Below are 21,591 nucleotides of genomic sequence, written 5' to 3'. Positions count from 1 at the left end.
CTATCCCTACAGGGCTAGACCCCCCCCCAAAATATATCCCCTGGTTCAAAGACCCCCCTAATACACAGATCCCCCCCCCAATAATTCCCTTGGGGAGTCCCTTGGGTCTCCCCAGCTCACAACTCCCCCAACCACCAGAAATCACCCCCCCACCAGCTCATTCATGCTCCCCATGGGAATTCCCGTCCCTCGGGTATCTTCAGCCTTTTCTGACTTGTATGCAACATTTATTTTAAATTTATGCAAATTAGTTCTCAGGGTGTGCCCTTAGCCAAAATGGCCACCAACTCTCAACGCCCTCAGTGGGCCTGAAGCCAGCCTGCCCTCCCCTAAAATGGCCACCTCCTCCTATTACCCAAAGAGGAAGAAACCAGGCTGCCCTCACCTAAAATGGCCACCAGAAGCCAGGCTGCCCTCACCTAATATGGCCACCCCCTCCCATTCCCAAAGGGGAAGAAGCCAGGCTGCCCTCGCCTAATATGGCTGCCCCCTCCCATTACACAAAGGGGAAGAAGCCAGGCTGCCCTCACCTAATATGGCTGCCCCCTCCCATTACACAATGGGGCAGCAGCCAGGCTGCCCGCACTTAAAATGGGCCCCCTCTTCCCTCTCTATAGGCCAGATGGCAGGCTGCCCTCAGTTAACATGGCCACCTCCTCCCATTGCTTTGAGGTAGCCTGACGCCAGGACGCTATCACCATGGTAACCGGGCCTGCCTCAGCCCAACCCCACTGCGAACCATTTTCCCCATGAAGCAGAATAGCCCCCAAATCCCACGGTCCCCTCCCAGCTCCAGCGAGAGAACCCAGGCGTCCTGTCCCCCACCACCCGATCAACCATGGTCTCCACCCCAAAGCGTCAGAGGGCTCCACAATCTCTTAGGCCCAGCTCTTGAAATACTAAGTCCCAGGTCCCACCAGGGTTTGAGGCTCCCAACTCCCCTTGACAGGCCCTGAAAGAAATCTGAGGCTCTGGGGCCCGAACCCCAAGGCTGGAGCAAACAGCCCCGGGGAAGCCAGCAGTGACAGGTGAGCCGAGCTCAGGGGAGCCCCCACGGTTACAGCATTGCCACCCCAAGGAGAGGTGGGTTCCTGCCCCAGCTAGGTTGCCATGGGGTGGCCCAGACAGGCGTGGGAAATCAAGCCCAGGCCATCGTCTGCCAGGATCTCGTAGCCAAAGGGGTGGGGATGGAGTCCGTTGTCCCTTGGGCAAGCGGCGCGGCCGCTCGGTGCCTCGGTTTCCCGCTCTGGCGGTTGTGGGGCTAAATCGGGGAAGGGCAGGGGCTCGGATACCAGGGTGAGGGACACCGAGTTGGGCCAGGCGCGGCCCTCTGAGTCCAGGCGCTAGCGTATCGAGGAGCCCAGCCACCGCCCCGCGCACCCCGATTTTCAGGGAGCCGTTTGCTTTCTTTTTTGTTTTTATTTTTAATACACAAAGAGCTAAAAAATAAATACATTATTCAAAATAGGAGTCTGCTCCCTCTCCCCCCCAGCAGTGGGGGGCACTGCTAGAGAACTGGGGAGCCCCCCCACCAGCACCATTTAAGGTGGGGTACGTACCCTATGTGGGTGCTAGAGAAATGGGGGATCCCCAGCACCATTTATGGGGGGGTAAGTACCCTATGTGCGAAGCTAGAGAAACGGGGGATCCCCCAGCCCCATTTATGGGGGGTAGGTAGTGTGTGTGTGGGGGGGCTGGAGAAGAGGAACCCCACCCCATTTTGGGGGTACATAGGCTATGTGGGGGCTGGAGAAAAGGGAACCCCAACCACATTTTTAGGGTACATAGCCTCTGTGGGGTGTTAAATAAATGGGGTATCCCACCAGCCCCCTTTATAAGATATGCAAGGCCTATGTGGGGTGCTAGAGAAATGGGGATCCCCCCCAGCACCTTTCATGGGCCAGGTACATAAGCTGCGTGTGTGCAGAGGGAAGAGAACTGCCACCCCTTGGGGATGATCCGAGCCAACTGGGAGCCCCCCAAGCAACACACCCCTCCAATTTCCCACCTTGAGTGGTCTTGGCTTCCCTAGCAGAAACCCCAAGATTGACCTCCTGGGCAGACAGGGCAACATCAGCCAGGTGCGTGGAGTGGGGTGACTGCCCCGTAACAGCAAGTTGGGGGGTGGAAAGGAGTGAGTTGATGCTGGGGGAGAAACTGGGGTGATAGCTCACTGGGGGGGCTGTATTTTGACCCCCCACTTAGGGGAAGTGGGGGGTGGGGAAGTTAAAATGACCTTTCAAAAGCTGTCCGGGTTTTTTTTAATACAAAGAACGTTTATAAAAATGTCTCAAAAAACGTGTTTTTCTTTTAAAAAAATCGATAATAGAAAAGTTATAAAAAAGGATCTTTTTGGAACGGAAAAAAAAAGATCTTGTCACTTCATCCACACCGGTCTGTGGTCGTCGCGAGGCTGGGGCGGTACAGAGGAGGGGGAGGCGGGTCCGTACCGAACCAGGGGGGAGGGAGGGGAGACGGTGGTTTGGGCCAGTACCGCACAAAACCGGAGAGGAAGCCCAGGATTGAGCCCCCACAGGGGTCAGGTGACCGCGGGAAGCTGAGCGGTTGGAGGTCACGGGGGCCCGCCTGGCCACGTGACTTTAAGAGAGGCGTGGCCCCATGACATGGGAAGGTGGTCACCTGGGGTCACCTGACCACCCGTGGGTCGTGGTGACATCAAGGCAGCGCCAGGACAGGGAGACTGAGGCACGTGGCCCACCTGTGGTCACATGATGGCGGAAGACTTGGTCGATAAAGCTCGTGTGACGTGGGTCACGTGACCACGGGGGGTGAGAGGAAGTCAGTCACATAACCCCAGAAGGCTCCATGGCTGAAGGTCACGTGATGTCAAGGGTCACGCGGCAGAGGAACACTGAAAAACTCGGGGGCTAGAGGTCAGGAAAGGTCAAGGCTGCATCACGTCACCCCAAAAGGCCGTGTGGACAGAGATCACATGATGGCAGGGCTATGTCACATGGCATCATCACATGACACGGCAGGTCACATGACATTAAGGCAGACACGGATGGAGCCACGCGGCCAGGGGTTGGTCACATGCCAGCAGGCGGCTCCACGGGTGGAGGTCACGTGATATCAAGGCAACCGCGGATGGAGTCATAGGGCCAGGAGTCGGTCACACGGGCAACAGCTGGCTCCGTGGACGGAGGTCACGTGACACCAACACCTAGTCACGTGACCCCTGGCAGCCAGGGGGTGTCACATGACGTCGACGAAGAACTCGCTGGGGTTGCCCATGGCCATGTGGAAGGACTGGCGGCTGGCGGTGAGCTCGGGGGGCACGGAGGCCAGGTCACGGACAGGGGGGGCGCCGGGGGGCTGCACGGAGGCTGGGCCGGTGCTGGGAGGGCCGGGAGGCATCATCATCACCATCATGGGGTTGTAGGGCAGGGGGACGCCGGGGGGCCCGTAGGAGTGGAGGGAATGGTGGGAGCGCATGCTGCTCACCAGACTGTGGTGACTCCGCTGGGGGGCCCCGCCTGCCTCGGCCCCGCCCACTGCTGGGGCGGGGCCTCCCCCGCTGGCCCCGCCCCCAGGCTCCACCCGCCGCAGGCTGCTGCGGGTGGAGTACTCCGATTCGCTGCCGCCGCTGCCCGACTTCGAGTCAGGCGCCGCCTTCTCGTCCTTGGGCTTCCCGCGGCCACCCCCGCTGCCCCCCCCGCCTCCGTCGCTGCGGTTGGATCCGCTGCTCCGGCTCCCTGCAACGAGATGGCCGGGGGAGGGGGCGGTTAGTGACCCCAAAATCCCGTGGGAGCACCCGTCACAGAGCGAACCCAGGAGTCCTGCCTCCCAGCCCCCTCCCCTCCCAGAACTGGGGATGGGACCCAGGCGTCCGGGCGGTCCCCGGCTCACTCACCCTCGCTGTGCTGGCTGCCGGCGCTGCCCAGGCCGTAGCTATAGGACGAGAGCTCGTGGTAGGGCGGGGGCTGGGTGCTGTAGGGGTGCGGGGCCGGGTACTGGTAGGAGAAGGTGGGCAGCAGGGGCCAGGGGGTGGCCCCCGGCAGCGGGAGGGGGGCCAGCGTGTCCTGGTCCGATGCCCCACTGGAGCCGTCGTTGTCGTTGAGGCAGAGGTTGGCCATGTCTGGAAGGGAGAGGAGGAGGATCAGCCGGCCAGACCCCCTGCGTCCCTCCCCAGCTAGGGGGCTCGGGGGGGGCAGGGAGCTAAGAGAAGAACCCAGGAGCCCTGGCTCCCACTCCCTGTTCGTCTCTCCCCCACCGCACCTCCCAACCCGAGCTCAGGGATGGGATATGGGGTGATCAGGGCGGGCACAATGATTGACAGAGCCCAGGCTGGGGGGGGGAGGGGCAGCACTCCATTTACACGACCCAGGTTGGTGTCAGCAGCTCTGGTGCAGGGTGGCCTGGTGAGCGCCAGCCCCGTCGCCTGGAACTCGGGCCCACCGGCTCCGTCGCCCCACACGGCTCCGTCCCAGGGACCCTGGCCACCTGGCTAGTCACCACGCCCCACATCTGTGGGTCGCCCACCCGCCCAATCCGGGCCGTGACAACGTGGGGGGACAGGCGGGGGGGGGGGGGGGGGCCCGCTCACAGTTCTCGCAGCCGCGCAGGTCCCCAAAGACGTAGTAGCACTGCTCGGAGAAGGTGATCTTGTTCACCGTGTGCCGGATGAAGCCGGCCTTCAGCAGGTTGCTGGCGTATTTCCGTGCCTCGCGCCGGTCCTGGAAACCCTCCACGTGGTGATACAGCCAGTCCACGACGTCCGAGCCTGGGGAGGGGGAAAGGCGGGACTCAGCGGGGCGCCAGGGGGCACCCTCCCTTGGCAGGCAGGGCTGGCACTAGGGGTTGCTGGGCTTTGGGGGGACAGGGCCACTGGGGCGCTCTCCCCTGGCAGGTGGGACCAGCCCCATTGCCCCAGAGCAGCGCTAGCGGGCACCGTCCTGCAGAGAACCCTCTCGGGGCTGACCCCCCGGACATACCCAGGAAGGCGTTGGGGATGGTGATTTTCAGCCACATGCGGTCACGGACCTCCAGGCCCGACTCGGGGGAGGCCATGGCCTTGGTGACGGATGCCATGTCCGTGTGGACGGACAGATTGAAGTCGTCAAAGCCTGCGGAGAAAGGAGAGATGGGAGCACTGGCTCCGAGGGGGGTGGAGGCGGGGCAGGGGGCGGGGCCTGTCCCGCCCAGGGATGCCGGTACTCACGCTCAGTCTCGGCGACGGAGCTGCTGGAGGTGATGGTGCTCATGGAGCTGCTGACTGGGTAAGCGGCGAAGGCGCCGGTGAGGGCGGCCGAGTGGGAGACCCAGGCGGCCGGGTCGATGGGCTGGATGGGTTCGTCTGGGGGACAGGAAGAGCAAAGGCGGAGTCGGCTCTCGAAAGCCAGCTTCCCCCTGCCTCCCTCAGTACCCCCAATCCCAGACTCACCCTGGACATGTACGTTGTGGGTGCTCCCCCCCCCCGATATACAGACACAGACCCCCAAAGAGCTGGAGTACCCTCCCCTGCTAGCTACAGACCCCCCCATACACAACACCCTGACCGCAGATGGGGTACCTCTTCAGCACCCCCAGTCCAACCCCACCCCCTCAGCCCACCATGAGGCACCCTCCCAATTCCAGACGCAGGAGGTCATCGACCACCTTGAACCCCAGCAACCCCCACACATCCCCCAGAGATGGGTATCCCAGCAACCATGACTGCAAGGTGCAAGTGAGCTTCCCTTTCCTAGGGGTAGGGGCTAGGGCATCCCTATACTTTGGAGGGGGCAACCCGTTCACCCCCAAACTCCCAGTCAGCAGGGAGACTTGGGTGCAAAGGGCAGGCACCTCCCGGAGCTGGTTTTGGGACGTCAGTACTTACTCCTGGGCAGCGTGAAGTAACCCTGAGGGGACGGGTCCCAGCACTTAGCCACTGTCAGCACGATGGGGCTGTAAGAGAAAGGGGGGGAAGTAAACCCCCAACGCCCTCACCTGACACTGAGATGCAGCCACCTCTGGGGTGGGGCAGCTGATTATCTAGGGACCCCTCACCCGGCGCTGAGATGCAGCCACCTCACGGTTGGTTACACAGGGAGCCCTCGTCTGGCGCCGAGATGCCTTAGACACGGCCCATGCCCAGAGTGGCTCATTTAAGGGGTCCTGAGGCATCTCCCTGTCCTTGCCCGCCCAGGAGGGCAGGAGCCCCCCACTCACCCCGGCTTATGGACGATCTCCCTCAGGACTCTGACGGCATCATCGTTACTCATGTTCTCAAAGTTAATGTCGTTCACCTGTGGGAAAAGCACAACGCAAAGTGACCCGGATCCTTCCTAGGCAGGGTGAACAGCAGAGCCCGGACACCTGGGTTCATTCCCTGGCTCTGGGAGGGGAATGGGGGCTAGTGGTTAGAGCGGGGGAGGGGGGGGGGGGCCTGGGATTCCTGGGTTCTCTCCACAGCTGTGGAAGAGGAGTGTGGCCTATCGGTTAGAGCCAGGCCTCACGCTCAGGCAGCAGAGTGGTGGTTTGTGCAGAGCCTGGCACAAAGGGGCCCTGATCCTGGCCTGGGACCTTGATCTTGGGACTGTGCGGAGGGTCTGTGCAGCGCCCAGCACAACCAGAGACCCCCACACATCCAGTCTCCCATCCGAGCAGTGACCGGTACCCCCGGCTGTGGGGGAAGGGGGGGGCCACACCTGGAGCAGCATGTCCCCTGGCTCGATGCGCCCGTCGGCCGCCACGGCGCCCCCCTTCATGATGGAGCCGATGTAGATGCCCCCGTCCCCCCGCTCGTTGCTCTGCCCGACGATGGAGATGCCCAGGAAGTTGTACTTCTCTGCCCAGGAGAGATGGGGAGGGTGGGGTCAGCAAGGGAAGCTCCGCCTCCTCTTGGAATCTTCCCATCACCCCCCCACCCACTTGGAATCTTCCATTCTCTCCCTCCCATCTTCTCCCACTTGCCATGGTCCACATTCTCTGCCCCCATTGGAATCTTCTATTCTCACACACACCCCCTCACAGCTCCATGCTTGGAATCTTCCATTCTCATCCCCCACACACTTGGAATCTTCCTTTCTTTTCCCCTCCTCCATTTGGTACCTTCCATTCCACCCCCCCATGGGACCTTCCTCCAAATCCACCCTCCCCACCCCTATGCTAGCCACCCCCTCCCCCACAGAAGCTGCTCCTCTTCCTCCCCATCCCCACGCCAGCTGCCCCCCACTTCCGCCCCCACCCTTACCCATGTTGAGTGTCACCGTGATGATGTTCAGCGACATGGTGGAGTCGGTCACGCTGCTGAAGGAAGATGTCTGAAACGGAGGGGGGGGGGCAGTCAGTGGGGGCGGAGGCCACGCAGCCCCCAGACCTGCTCCCCACCCACCCCAGCCCATGGCCAGGACCTTACCCGCTCCAGGCGCGGGGGCGCTGCTTCCGCCGCCTCCGGTGGCGCTTGAGGAGGCGGGAGGCGCTGCTCTGTTCCGTGGAGCTGCTGAACCTGGGGGGGGGGGGGGAAGCAGAGGTTATGTCTGCGGCTGTGGGGGAGAAGGCTCTTGAGCCTGCGTTGGGGGGGGGGGGGACACACGACTGGCTGCCCCTCCTCTACCCCTGCCTTCCAGCATCCTGGGGCCTATCCCACCCCAGGGGTCCCCCAGTAGAGGGAAGGGCCTCGGGGCAGGTTACCCTGCCCCCGGATCCCTCCGCTACCCAGAGGCCCCCGCAATTCCCTGCCCCACACCACCAGTATCCCACTAGCTTACCCTGCCCCAGATCCCCCCACCATCCAGGGGACCCCCCACTCCCTGCCCCACACCACCAGTATCCCACTAGACTACCCTGCCCCTGGATCCCCCTCACCCATGGGGACTGAATCCCCTTCACCACCACCAGGGTGACCCCACTGGATGACTCCACCCCAGATTCCAGCCCACCATCAGGGATCCCCACGGGGTTTGCCCCTCATGCCCTCCCTCGCACCCTCCTCAGACCTGCTCATGGTGTCGTCGTCATCGGAGTCACACAGGCTGGTGGTCTCAATCTCGCTGGTCAGCAGGGTGGACGAGCTCTCGTACCCGGCCAGGTGCCGCTCCAGCCGCGACTGCCCGTTAAGCCGGTGCCCGCCTGTGGCGAGGGTAACAAGGGCCAGGGTCAGGAGGTTGAAGTGACGGCCCCACAGCCTTTTCAGAGCCAGGGAGAGAACCCAGGAGTCCTGGCTCCCGATCACCCCTGCTCTAACCACCAGACCCCACCCTTCCCTCCCAGAGCTGGGGAAAGAACCCAGGAGTCCTGGCTGGTCCGGGTGCTCTCACCACCATGCTCCGTGCTTTCCCGGCGCCGGGGCCTCTCCCTCCGCAGCGAGACAACCGACTCAGTCTCGGTCTCATGATCCAGGTTCTCCCGGCTGCCCGAGATGTTGGGGCTGCAAAGACCCAAGGCTGGTTACTCCCGGGGTCCACGGCTGCTGCCCTCCCATCATGGGCAGATGGCCCCTTCCGCCTCCCCCGTTTAGTCAGTGGACTCTTGCACTCTGATCGACTGCAAACAGGTCTGGGGATTATACCAGATTATGCTCCATCCCTCACCCCATATTCGCAGGTGGACTCTTCCACCCCTCACCTGGTGATGAATGATTCCCCAGTACAGGAAATTGAATCCTTCCACCCTACCCGTTATTGGCAGGTAGACTCTTCCACCCCCTCCCCACTCCATGATGAGTGGTTCCCCCCATTACTGGCAATTAGACTCTTCCACCCTCAATGCAGAGAATTTAACACCTCCCAATCCTGGCAGGTAAACTCTTCCCCCAAGCCCTCTCCCCCACATCCCTGCCACAGGATGAGTGGTTCCTCCTCCACCCCATACAGAGGATTTAACACCCCCTCCAGCATGGCAAGTGGACTCTTCCACCCCTTGCAGATAGACTCTTCCACACACCCCAACCATGATGAGCAATTCCCCCTACTGGCAACTGGATTCTTCCACTTCCCAATGCACAAGATATAAACCCGCCCTGTACTGCAAGTGTACTCTTCCACCCTCACCCCCTGTCTGTGTGGACTCTTCCAGCCTCCAATGCAGAGGACTGACCCCCCCCAATACTGAGAAATGGACCCTTCCCCCCACAGCACTCACTGGAAGGAGGGGGGCCGGGAGTCCCCGATGCCGCTGGTCCTCTCCACAGGCAGGGGGGGTGGCGGGGGTGATGGCTCGGGTCGGGTCTCCACGGGCAATGGCACTGGCTCGGGCTGGGGGGTCTCCGAAGACACCAACTGGAGGGGGGGGAGAGACGGGACAAAGGATGCGTGAGCTGCCTTGGACTGAACCATCCCACAGCCCCCCGGAATCAGAAACACCCCCCCACTCCTGGAAATAGTCTGATCTGGGGGGGAGGGGCTAATACCAGGCTGGGTGGGCCCACTGGGCTGATCTAGGACAGCAGGCGGGATGCCGGGCTAGATGGGCCCATGGATCTGATCCGGGTCAGGCATTTCTACGACCTAGTGCAGCTTCCCACCGCACGGAGAATGAGCCATGCTGTCATACCCAGGAAACGACTCTCCCATTGAAACACGGCAGCTTCGCGTTGTCATCGGAAATCTCCTCTTTCACAACCCTATGACGGAGAGAAACGGGAACAGATTAGAGCCCCCCGAGTATCCAGGGATACCTCGCCCGGAGCGGTGTTGCAGCCACTTTTGGGGAGGGACACAGAAGCTCTTTAACAGCCACGCCGCAACACCACACAACCACGTTCTGTTCGTCCTGCACCTAGCACGATGGGATCCCAGTCCGTGGCTACAGCACATGACGCGGACAAATAATTACACTAACTCTCACGTACATTCGGGGGAAATTTAAGGAGGCTGAATGGGAAGAGCAGTGCTGGGAATTCAGCCAGGACATCGGCATTCAAATCCCCACAAGCTATTTATGCACCACTCAACATCTATATTGTGTTATTTTATACCCTAAAATCTATGTTTGCTTAATAAAAATAACCCAATACATAGATAAATGTGGTGTTATGTATAAAGTAAAATCAAGGTTTGATTATAATTAATAATTATTAGCCTAATATTTATATCTAGGCTTGGAAGGATTAGATTTTTATCAGTAAATGTCCATAAACATTGATTTCACAAAATCAAAATACGTCCACTCATGATCATCAAAATTTACAGATAGGAAAAAGAAGAAAAATGATCCTTGAGAACCGAGTATAAGGCTATTGGCGTTTTTTATTTGGCCACGTGATGTTGACATTTTCTGGTTTAACAGTTATAAAGTTTTAACTCTTTGAATCTTATCGCTGGCGGTCATTGAATAATTACTGTCCGACCCGCCCCATGATTTCCCACAGTCAAGAAAGTTTAAATCCATAAAAATTAAAACGGGCTTAAAACCCACCGTTTAGCACAACTGTGACAATTTAAAATGGATAACAATTGGGAAAAAAAAGCTTAAGATGCATAATTTCACACCACTGTGGCAATTTCTAATGGATCAAACTTCATCAAATTGCTTCAATCCGACCATTTTACGCCACGGTGACAATCATATTGATAATAATGAAAAACACTTAAATTTTGCGCAAGTGTGAAAATTTAAAATTGATACAAACTGAACGAAATACACTTGAATTTACAGAGATGTTAGCCACCAAAAGCATTTTTTTTTTTAAATCTAATTTTGCCAAGCCTATTTACTCAATGTTGGCATGTCTGTATAACCCAGCACTTCACATCTTCTCATAAATACTTCCACGCCCAGATGTTCTTAATCCGTAATCCATACTGCACGATTTGTCATTTATGACCGATTTACGCATTCACAGTGGCCACTGTTTATAGCCACAAAGCTGTATTGTATTTAGCCTCATGGCGATGTTATTTGTAACACAAGCCAGGTATGTTGTTGGTCATTTATAAATCAGCGCCGACTCGGGATAATTATAACCTCCCATCGATTAATTCTGACCCACACCGACAGATTAATGACAATTTTGCATTGCAATTAATCTACGTTCTGTTATTTAGCCCCTGCTCTTTATGGGTCACCGGTTCTGGTCCGACGCCCATTGGGGATTCTTACTGATCCCATGCCGGTGTCTGTGTAGTGTTATTAATACACGCACAGCTATAAAATCATAAGAGTTGTAGGACTGGATGGGACCTCGAGAGGTCATCTAGTCCAGTGATTCTCAACCACGGGTACACGGCATATCCCTGGCAGTAGGCAGAGGTCTTCTGGAGGTACATCAACTCATCCAGCTATTTGCCTAGATTTACAACGGGCTACAGAAAAGGCACTAGCAAAGTCAGTGCAAACTAAAATTTCATACAGACAATGTCTTGTTTACACTGCTCTATAAACCATACACTGGAATGTAAGTGTGACATTTATAGTCCAATTGATTGATTTTATAATTAGGTGATAAAAATGAGAGTCAGCAATTTCTCAGTCACAGCGTGCTGCGGCAGCTTTGTGTTTTTATGGCTGATTTGGAAAGCGACTCGTTTTTAAGCGAGGTGAAACTTGGGGGTATGCAAGACACATCAGACTCCTGAGAGGGGTCGGATTGAGAGCCACGGATGTAGTCCAGTCCCTTGCACTCGTGGCAGGGCGAAGTATTATCTAGAGCATCCCTGACAGTTCGTGTTCTTTAAAAGCGCCATTGAGGGAGATTCAACCACCTCCCTGGCAATTTATTCCAGTGCTTAACCACCCTGAAAGGAAGTTTTTCCTAATGTCCAACCTTTTCCCTCGCTGCAAATTAAACCCATTGCTTCTTCTCCTAGCCTCAGACATGAAGAATGATTTTTCTCCCTCCTCCTTGCAACAACATACTTGAAAACTGTTACGTCCCCTTTCGGTCGTCTCTTCTCCAAACCTGATTTCTTCCATCTTCCCGCACAGGTCGCATTTTCCGGACGTTGAATCATTTTGGTAGTTCTTCCCTGGACTTCCTGCAATTTATCTGCATCTCCCCTGAACCACAGTGCCCAGAACCGGACACGATACATGGTGATCGGCGCGGAAGAAGGACTGATTTTGCGTCGATTGGAGCGAAGTGTGATTCTGAGCGCCGCGTCTCAGGAAAGATGGAGGAAGTCCAGAGAAGAGCGGCCGAAACGATTAAAGGTCCAGAAAACACGACCTAGGAGGGGAGATTGAAAATAATTGGGCTCATTTGGTCTGGAGAGGAGAAGACGGAGAGCGGCGTGTGACGAACATTATTAATCTACGACAGCGCCCTGACATCACCGTCCTGTTTCCAGCTCCACGCCCTGGAACGTATTAGTGACAAAGCCGCCTGTAGGGATATCTACCCCCCCCCCCCCCCCGGTGCCCCGACAGCAGGCTGGTCCGGATTTGGCCCGCCGTCCACCTGGTGACTACCCCGGCCAGATGCTGTCATTCCAGCGCTGCAGCTGGAGAGGGTGGGGAGGCGCAGGAGTCCCGCCCCACGGCTGGGACCCCCGTGGGGACCAGGGAAAAGGGGATCTCATAGAGGCCAGGGTCCCCCCCCCTCCCCAGGGCAGGGGTGGGGTTGGACGGGATCCTCTGGACGCCTGGGTTCCCTGTTTGGGATGGGAGGCAGAGTCCCCCGGACGCCTGGGTCCCCCGCCGTAGTGGAATGGGGGCAGGGTCCCCCGGACGCCTGGGTCCCCCCCCGTAGGGCAATGGGTTCCCTGGATGTCCGGGTCCCACCTAAGGAGGGGAACGGGAGTGGGGTCCCCCGGACGCCTGGGTCCCCCCCGGGGGATGGGGACGGGGTCTCCCGGAGGCCTGGGTCCCCCGGATGCCTGGGTCCCCCCCGAGGGATGGGGGCGGGCTCTCCCGGACGCCTGGGTCCCCGGTACCCGAAGTCCTGGTCCATGCTCTTGAAGAAGTACTTGGCGCCGGGCCGGCTCAGCGCCGCCTTGACGTGGCCCAGCGTGATGCGCTCGGCGGGCACCGGGATCTTCACCAGGTAGGGGGTCTCCTCCTCGTCCAGGTGGTAGATCACCTTGGTCTCGCCCGCCCCCCCTGCGCCGGTCGCCGCCATGGTACGGCCCGGCCCGCCGGCGCGCCTGCGCCTCCGCCGAGCGGCCCCCCCCGCGCGCGGGAGAGGGGGCCGGACGGGAACGAATCAATCCCGGAGAGGGGGAGTTGGTGGGGGAAGGGGAGGCCCCGCGCGCGAGCCTCTTTCTCTCGCACTCGTCTCTACGGCTACGCGGGTGGGGGGAGGGGGCGGGCTACGCGCCTCCGCGTCAAGGGGCGGTGCGCGCGGCTCGGGGCGGCTGCGTGCGCACCGCCGGCCACGTGACGGGGAAGGCGGGTGGGTGTGGTCTAGCGCGAGAGGGATTCCTGCCCGCGCGCGCGGGCTGACGTCAGCGCGTCACTACTAGAGTGCGCAACATCCGGGGGAGGAGGGGCCCCACGGGGAGAGGAAAGGGAGTGGGGGAGCCACGGACAACGGGGGGAGGGGCGGGCAGGAGCAGCACACTGCGCGCCGCGGGGGGGCTGCTGCTGTCTGCCCCGTTAGCCTGGGGGGGGGGGCAGCAAGGAGCGGCTCCTCCCGCCTGCCTGGGGCGTTGGAAGGACGCAGGGGGCCCAGCGAGACCCCCCCAGGCCGCCGCCCCCTCCCCAGGCAGACCAGGCGCAGCCGCTGCCTGTGACACTGCTCCCAGGTACTCCCACCACAGCCCCCGGGCCCCAGGGGAAACTGAGGCAGAGCGCGCCTCCCCCCAGGCAGCCTGGGGCAGAGCAGGGAATCAAAGCCCTTGTCTGCTGGGTTAGCTCGGTAGGGCCGCCTTTTGCCTGTTTCCCCATCTGTCAGAGGGGAATAACAGCCCTGAGAGCTCCGGGCACCTGAGTCCGCCAGGGAGGGGGACTGTTTTGGTTCTGTCTGGGCGGTACAGGGGACTGGGGGGCAGCCTGAGACCCCAGACGCGTGCTAGGCGCTGCTGCCATGCAGAGAACAAACACTAGCAGCTGAAAACCATCCCTCCCCGCAGGGGCTGCTGTGGGGAGTGGGGCAGGAGCCCTGGGTGTGTGTGTGGGGGGGGGGCACCCAGCTACACCAGCCTCTCCCAGCAAGTGGTGCTGGGGAGGGGGAAATTGCTACATCCCTGTCTGTCCATCCTACCTGAAACATGGGACATGTCGGAGGGCTGGAGCCTGGCGAGCCGTGGCATGGGTTGTTTACAGTAGGTCCTACACAAACCAAGATGCTGACTTTCTCCGTGAGGGATCCAACCCCCACCTCTTCCTGGTCGAGGGCCAAAGCCCCGCCGAGACCAGCTCTCCCACACCCTTTGTGTGCGCTTGACCCCCATCTGCCCTTTCCTGGGGGGCAACAAGGGGGGTGCAGCTGGGGGCACCCCCAAGGGGAAACTGCTCCACCCCACTGCACATTAGAGCGGGCGACTCCCACCCCCTTAGGGCCGAGAGAGGAAGCAGAGAGATACCCCCCTAGGAGGGAAAGGCCCCCATAGCCCACCCCTGACCCAGGCAGGCCCCCCCGTGATGGGGCCAGATCAGAGCCAGGAAAGCCCTGTGGACCCCCCCCTCCGCAATGGGGGAACAAGGTCTCCCAGAAATGCCCCCCCCCCCGACACAGAAAAGAGGGCGGCCCGATTCTCCTGTACAAACGCAAAAGGGTCCACGTTATTTATTTACATTCAAGCTGCAAAATATTATTAAAACAAAGAGGGGGTGGGCTGGAATGCCCCCCCCCCAAATAAACGCAGATTAAAGAGCCGTCTAAAGGGGGTGGGGGCCATGATCTGGTTCCCTGGTTGGGGCGGGGGGGCCGCTCCACTGTCCCCACTCCCTGGAGGGAGGCAAGGTCCTGGCCCCCCCGCCCGGCGCAGCACCCCTGCTGTTCAGTCCCCGTCCCTCTCCGCAGAGCCCCCCGGCCATATCCCCCAGCTGACCCTCGCTGCTTGGAGGGGGGGGTGTGGGGGGTATTTTGAACCTACAGGCCCAGCCCCTTGCTCTCCGGCCAGCAAAAAAGGGCCCTTGGTGGGAACTTTGCCGAACACACCCTGCATTTATGTTGACTCAGCTCCCCCCCCCTCGCTGCACCCCACATCCACGTCGAACTGGGGAGGGAGGGGGGGAAGGCAGGATTAAAGTCTCCATTTTAAAAAGGAAATGGGGAGGGGGGGGTAAAAAAAACCACTCACAAAATAAACCCCTCCCCCCATCCGCTTTCCTTCTATTTACAACCGGGGGGGGAGAAGCACCCCCAATTTCCTCCCCCCCCATACCTCTCTCCCCACCCCACCCCGGGGCTGGAAAGAGCAGCAGCTTCATGTTACACACACACACCCCCACGTGTCAATTTCACACACCCCCACATCAGCCAATGGGGGTAAAGTGAGCACGTAGATCTGAGGGTGAAGTGGGAGATTGCGGGGTGAGGGGGGGTGTCTGAATCCCCGAAGCCCTCGGCACTTAGGGCGAGGGGGTGGAGCCCCCCGAGGGAGCCGGGAGAGCAGGGCAGTCTCTAGGGCTCCCCCCCGCCCCGGGGGGCCGGTGCGGCTTTCCGCGAGCTCTCCCTGCACTTCTGGCAGTAGAAGATGTCGGGGACGTTCGTCTTCTTGATCTTGGCGCAGGAGAGGTGGATCCAGGTCCCGCACTGGTTGCACTCGATCATGGGCCGCCCGGCAAAGGGTTTCTGGCAGTAGCAGGTGATCAGGTCCCACGAGTCGTCCCCTGTGGGGCAGGGGGAAGGAGGCAGAGAAAAGCTGGGGGTCAGGGCCTGGAGAAGAGCAAGGCTGCCCTGCGAGCCCTGCCCCTGGGCATCACAACTCCAGGAGCCCCGCCCCTTCACCCAAAACTAGCCCCGCCCCTTGGGCATCACAACTCCGGGAGCCCCGCCCCTTCACCGCCATACCAACATTAGCCCCGCCCCATTGGCATCACAGCTCCACCAGCCATCAGGCCCTGGTTGCTCCCCAGCTGCTCAGGGCTGGTTTCCTGTCGCCAACGGGGGCTTGGAGAGCAGTGTAGAGACACACCCAGATGAGCCCTAGCCTGAGCCTGCACTTCCCAAAGCCAGACTGGGATGCAGGACGCCTGGGTTCTATCCCGGCTCTGGCAGGGGCGTGGGCCAGAGCAGCACGAAACGGGGGCGTAAAGGGATGGGAGGCTCTCCCAGGGACACAGGTGCGAGCTTCAGAAACTGCACGGCTCTGTCCGCTCCCCAGCCACTCTCTGACGGGCGAGCTAGACAGGAAGGTTTCCACTGCCCATTTCGCCGGGACCGAGTTACATCGGGGCTCGGAGCTGGGCTGGAATGTTGTTCTGGACGAGGCGCCAGGTGCGAGGGAAGCGACCCCATTTCTTTGTTTAACCCTCCAAAGACAGCAGTGGGCTGGGACCCCCGCCGCAGACCCCTCCCTACCAACCGGAATGGCAGGAGCATTTTGACTGGGCTCTCCAGGCGCTCACGACACAAAAATAACGAGGGGTTTCCTTCAGTCCTCGATTTCAAGGTAGAAGGGGGCAACCGAGGAAAGCAGTCGGCCCTTCCGCCTATCCCAGGCCAGTGCGCTTCAACCCACTCTGCCTCGAGCCCTGCCGGGGCGTGGGGGACCAGAGCGTCTACTGTAATCAAGACCCCTCCTGATCGTTTCAGTCCAGTCTCTCTCCGCGCTGTCTTTCTAATGACTAGGTGGGAGTTAGCTCCAATGAAGTGACACAGAAATGACTTCGGTTCCCATTTCCTAATTACAGTTCTTTTTCCATGTCGCTGGAAACAAGCCCCCTTCGTTAAAGCCCCTCGGTAATTAACAGTTAACGAACTGCCCACCTCTCGGCCCCAGGCTTGCTACCCCGGGGGAAGGAGATATTTATTCAGCAGTCAGAAGGCCAACCAGACCCCTGCCATGGGGCTGGATGGCAGCCGGCGCCCCCTAGAGAGGAAAGGCCCTGCCCCTGTCCCAATCCCTGCCCCTGAGCCAGCCCCACTGTTTATCTTACTCCAGTGCAAGAAATTCAGCCAACTGGTTTCTGTTCCACAGAGCGGGGTGGCAGGGGAGGAGAAGAGCCTAATGGTTAGAGCAGGGAGCCAGGTTCTGTTCCTAGCTGCAGGAGGGAGGTGGGGGCTAGTGGTTAGAGTAGGGGGGTTGGGAGCCAGGACTCTTGGGTTCTCTCCACAGCTCTGGGAGGCGAGGGGGGTCTGGTGGGTTAGAGCAGTTGGGCTGGGAGCCAGGACTTCTGGGTTCTCTCTGGGAGGGGAGCAGGGTCTAGAGGTTAGAGCAGGGGGCACTGGGAGCCCGGACTCCTGGGTTCTCTCTCTGGGAGGCGAGAGGGGTCTGGTGGGGGGGCTTGGAGCCCGGACTCCTGGGTTCCATTCTCAGCTCCAACCTGTGGGAGCAGAGGCGGAGCCGCATTCCAGCCAGCCCCCTCCCACCCTGTTGTGACTCATGACTCAACGCCCCGCCCCCCAGAACAGGCCCCACCCCCTCACCTGACTCCACCATGATGTCTTCGTCCATGACCCGCATCTCGCCCTCGCTGGAGCTGCCGTCACCATCCTGGCTGGTCTCGGTGCTGCCGCACTCCTTGCCCTCCCCGCCCCCCAGTTTGCCCTCAGCCAGCAGCTCCTCGGCGGAGGGTGGCTCCTCCCCGGCCCGGCCCGGCCCCGCCTCCTCCTCAGAGTCCGTCTCACTCAGGGAGGCCTTGAGCTTCTTCTCGGCCTTTTTCAACTTCCGCTTCTTGCTCTTTTTGATGCGCGAGCGTTTCTCGCCCGCCGAGTCCCCCCGGCTGCGCCGGCCCGCCTCGGGGGCCGCCCGCCGGCTGCGCTTCTCCTTCTTTTTGTCCCCCGGCGGGCCCGCCTTGGGCACGGCCGCCGGCGGCTGCAGGTCGAAGAGCGAGTCCTTCAGCTTCATCTTGTCCAGCAGGGAGCTGTCCGCCTTCAGGCGGCGGAAGGCTTTTTTCTTGGAGGACTTGGCCTTCTTGACGAAGGTCTCAATGGTGTGCAGGTCCGAGTGCGTCGACTCCCAGCCGTCGCTGTCCGCCACGCTCTCCGCCCGCAGCGGGGAGCTGGAGCCCGACGGCGTCCAGTCACTCTCCTGCCACGGGGCAAGGGCAGGTTAGGGTGAGGTTCCGTCCGGGGGCGGGGTGGTGGCCGCCCTCCCAGCATGCAATGGGGCCCAGGCTGGGGGCGGGGTGGTGGCCACCCTCCCAGCATGCAACGGGGCCCAGGCTGGGGGCGGGGTGGTGGCCGCCCTCCCAGCATGCAACGGGGCCCAGGCAATGGCTGCCCTCCCAGCATGCAACGGGGCCCAGGCTCATGGGATGCAAGGAGCAGGTCTCTGGCCTGCTTACTTAGACTACAGCTCCCATTCGGCCATGTGGGCTGGCAGGTGCCAGGAGGCCTCCAGGGCAGAGCTGTGCATCCTGGGACACGTAGTCTCACCCGTGCTGCACCTCCGCCCCCCAAGACGCCTTGTGGAGAAACCAGGATGTGCTGCCAAAACAGCACGTTCCAGCATGCAACACTCCCAGCAGCCGGGCCCCAGGGCCTGCTGGGATGTGTGTGTACACGCACACCTCGGGGCAGCCGGAGAGACTACAACTCCCACCATGCAATGCTTCGCAAGAGGGCCCCCCCCCTCCGAGCACGCACTGAAAACACTACAGCTCCCACAGTGCCACATTCCAGCCTCTCCTCCAAACGGCCGAGCTGCAGGGCATGCTGGGACCTGTAGTTTTCAGAGGCCTGTGGAAAAGCCTACAGAGCCCAGAACCCCCTGCTCCAGGGAGCTGCTGGAAAGGCATGCTGGGACACGTAGTCGCATAAGGGGCCCCTGCCCCCCCCCCATGCCCCGCCATGGGCCCCTCCCTCCCCACCCCGCTCACCTCCTTGCTAGACGGGATGTAGCCAGCGTAGGCCAGGACGAAGCTGCAGAATTTATTGAAATCTTCAATCGTTCGCCGCCGCTTCTCGGGGGGCTGGGAATAGAAAGCCATGATGGGGAGGAGGGGGGGCTGAAACGCCACCGCCCTCCAAGTATAGCCGACCCCTCCCACGCCCTGGCATCAGGGGCTCACAGGTGAATCGCACCCGAATACCTGGGGGGTGGGTTAAAGCAGGGGGGGGCTGGGAGCCAGGACTCCTGGGTTCTCTCCCCAGCTCTGGGAGGGGAGTGGGGGCTAGTGGTTAGATTGGGAGGGGGGGGAGAACTGCTGCCGCTCCACATCCCTCCCCGAGACCTTCCCCTACCCCGAGGCATGCAAGCTGGGGGTCGGGACCCCAGGCAGGAAGGGGTCATCGGCCACCCCACACTCTGTGGGACCCGAGGTGGGGGGCGGGACCAGGACTCACCTGTGTTTCTGCTTTCAGGTTCGGAGGTGGGTCTGGAAAATAAAGGGAAAAGGATAAGTTTGGGGGGTTCTAAGCCCTTCCCCCTCATCTGTCAGGGGGCAGCAGAGGCCTCCCCCACCCTCTTTGCCCTTCTGCCCTCCCAGCCCCCTCTCCGATCCACCCCCCCAATGTCCCACACTTGGGGGGCTGGATCTTTATCCCCCCACGCCACGTTCTCATTTGAGGAAACTGAGCCCCCATGTTTGCTCACCCTCCACTCCCCCCATGAGAGGCACTGACCCACACTTCCATCCCCTCCCCAGACACACACACAATGCCACCCACCCTCCCCGAGAGAGACCCCACCCCAGCAAACTTGCTTCTCCCCCCCAGAGAACGACTCTGATCCTGCCACCCCACCCACGCAGAGAGGACACTGACCCCCCCCCACCTCAGCCCCCCAAGTCACAGATCCTGCCCCTCCCACTCTTGTGAGATGCCAAATCCACAGGAAAGAGACTCCACCCCCACCCGTGTTCCCACCCCACTTCTCCCTCCCCAGCCCCCCAGGTAGAGCCCACAGCGGGGGGGGGGGGGGAGCACGGAGATGAGGCCCCGCCCCTAGGGAAAGGAACCTGCCCCTCCCCCCAGCCAGGAGCTCAGGGCGTGGCCCGGCTCCCTCCCCCCAGCCTTCTCCAGGCTCCTCCTCCCCCCATTGGATCCCCGCCCATCCCCCTCCGGCTCCCTGAGAGCTGCTCCCCCCTTCACTGCCAGCTCCTCCCCCACTCGGCCATTGCTCCCCTCCCCCGCTGGTACTGCCCCTCCGCCAGCCCCCTCTCCCCTGCCGGTACTGCCCCTCCGCCAGCCCCACTACCGCCACCGCCTCCCCCACGCCTGTACTGCCCCTCCAGCAGCCCCCTCCACTGCCACCACTTCCCCCACCCCCACCCCAGCCAGCAACAACCAACCCCCCCGCCCCGCCAAACCACCCCCTGGACTCCAGTTCCCAGCCCCCCCCCCCCCCCCAACTCTTAGCCTCCATGGTGCCCTACCGGCTCCAGTTCCCTCTCCACAGCCCCCCACCGAGGTTCTCACAGCCGCTTCCCTCCAGTGCCCCCCTCCCGAGTCCTCGCCCCCGGTTCCTCCAGCTTCCCCTTCCTGCCCCCCCCCCCGCTGCAACCACCCCCCTCCTACTGCCAGCCCCGGGGGCCCCCCAACCCCGCTCCCCCCTTTCCCCATATCCTGTCCCCCCCGGTTCTCGCAGCCCCCCCGTCCCACCTTCCCCGCAACCCTTCGCCTCCCGCAGCCCTCGTCTCACCCCCCCCCGGGCTCTGCCCCCCAAACCCGTCTCACCCCCCGGGCTCTGCCACCAGTTCCTCCCTCCCCATATCCCGGCCCCCCAGACCCTCTCGGTTCCCTTACAGCCCCCTGACTCCCGCTCCCTCGAGCCCCCACAACCCTTCGCCTCCCCCCCGCGGTGCCCAGCCCCCCCGCCGCACCCGTGCCCCCGGTGCCCAGCTCCTCCCGCCACGCCGGTCTCGTCCCCCCCCTCCCAAGTCCTGCCACCAGCTCTTCCCTCCCCATATCCCAGCCCCTCTCGGTTCTCTTGCAGCTCCCCCCCATGTACCCCGGCTCCCCACTGCTATGCACTCCCTTTCCGCCACCCCCCCAGCTCCCGCCCCCCAGCCCCAGTCCGAGCCTCCCCCCCCGGCCGTGCCCCCCAGCCCCAGTCCGAGCTCTCCCTGCCCCAATCTCTTCCCCCCTCAGCCTTACCCTCAGCCTTCCCCCCCGGCCGTGCCCCCCAGCCCCAGTCCGAGCTCTCCCTGCCCCCCAGCCCGGCTCTGCCCCCCACCCCGGCCGTGCCCCCCCGCACGCACCTTCCGGGCTGGGCTCCGCCATGGCCTCGCCGCCGCCCCGCGCGGGGCTCCCACCCCGGGCCGCTCCGCTCTCTCTCTCCCTCCGTCCGGTGCCGCCCGACTCCGCTCCCCGCCCCGCCCGGCCCGGCCGCCCCCTTCGCTCCCCTCCCCACGGCGGCGGCGGCGGCAGCAGAAGCGAGGCCGCGCTGCACCCTGGGAGATGGAGTCCACAGCCCCGCTCCCCCCTGCCCGCGCGCGGCCGGCCCGGGACTCCAGCTCCCGGCGGCCCCAGCGCCGGGCCTGCGCGCTCGACCTCCGTGCCCCCGCGGGGCATGCCGGGACATGGAGTCCTCAGCTTATGCCCCCGGCGAACTTCCGGTCTGGAGGACGCTGGGAGTTGTAGTTCTCCGGGGACTGGAGCTCGTATGGAAAGGACCCTGCCGGCTCTGACCGCACCCCAAACGTGGCTCTGATTGGCTA

The 21,591-nt window shown here is 61.7% G+C and overlaps 3 protein-coding genes across 3 annotated transcripts in view; 1 reads left to right on the top strand and 2 right to left on the bottom strand.

Moving 5' to 3' along the window:
* TMEM256 (transmembrane protein 256) overlaps positions 1 to 21,591 on the top strand; it is a 159,514-nt gene that overhangs the window by 105,890 nt on the left and 32,033 nt on the right. The window lies entirely within an intron of this gene.
* On the bottom strand, positions 1,022 to 13,153 carry DVL2 (dishevelled segment polarity protein 2). The gene is given in 16 exon segments (XM_067555595.1): positions 1,022 to 3,716; positions 3,875 to 4,099; positions 4,568 to 4,744; positions 4,956 to 5,087; positions 5,183 to 5,317; positions 5,840 to 5,907; positions 6,172 to 6,248; positions 6,651 to 6,790; positions 7,196 to 7,265; positions 7,361 to 7,380; positions 7,383 to 7,450; positions 7,941 to 8,073; positions 8,262 to 8,371; positions 9,085 to 9,221; positions 9,496 to 9,565; positions 12,816 to 13,153. Coding segments are annotated over 16 exon segments (2,247 nt in total). The 5' UTR covers positions 13,001 to 13,153; the 3' UTR covers positions 1,022 to 3,216.
* On the bottom strand, positions 13,852 to 21,261 carry PHF23 (PHD finger protein 23). The gene is made up of 5 exons (XM_067555585.1): positions 21,133 to 21,261; positions 19,277 to 19,308; positions 18,811 to 18,903; positions 17,417 to 18,020; positions 13,852 to 15,657 (listed from the first exon to the last, which is right to left on the bottom strand). The coding sequence occupies exons 1-5, from the start codon at positions 21,152 to 21,154 to the stop codon at positions 15,449 to 15,451; spliced, it is 960 nt and encodes a 319-aa protein (XP_067411686.1). The 5' UTR covers positions 21,155 to 21,261; the 3' UTR covers positions 13,852 to 15,448.

Source organism: Emydura macquarii, unplaced genomic scaffold, assembly GCF_026122565.2.
Source record: "Emydura macquarii macquarii isolate MOO-44397 ecotype Brisbane River unplaced genomic scaffold, CSIRO-AGI_Emac_v2 contig_306, whole genome shotgun sequence".
In the NCBI taxonomy this organism is placed as follows: domain Eukaryota; kingdom Metazoa; phylum Chordata; order Testudines; family Chelidae; genus Emydura; species Emydura macquarii.
Note: the sequence above shows the minus strand (reverse complement) of the source record. Positions and strands in the feature narration are given on the sequence as shown.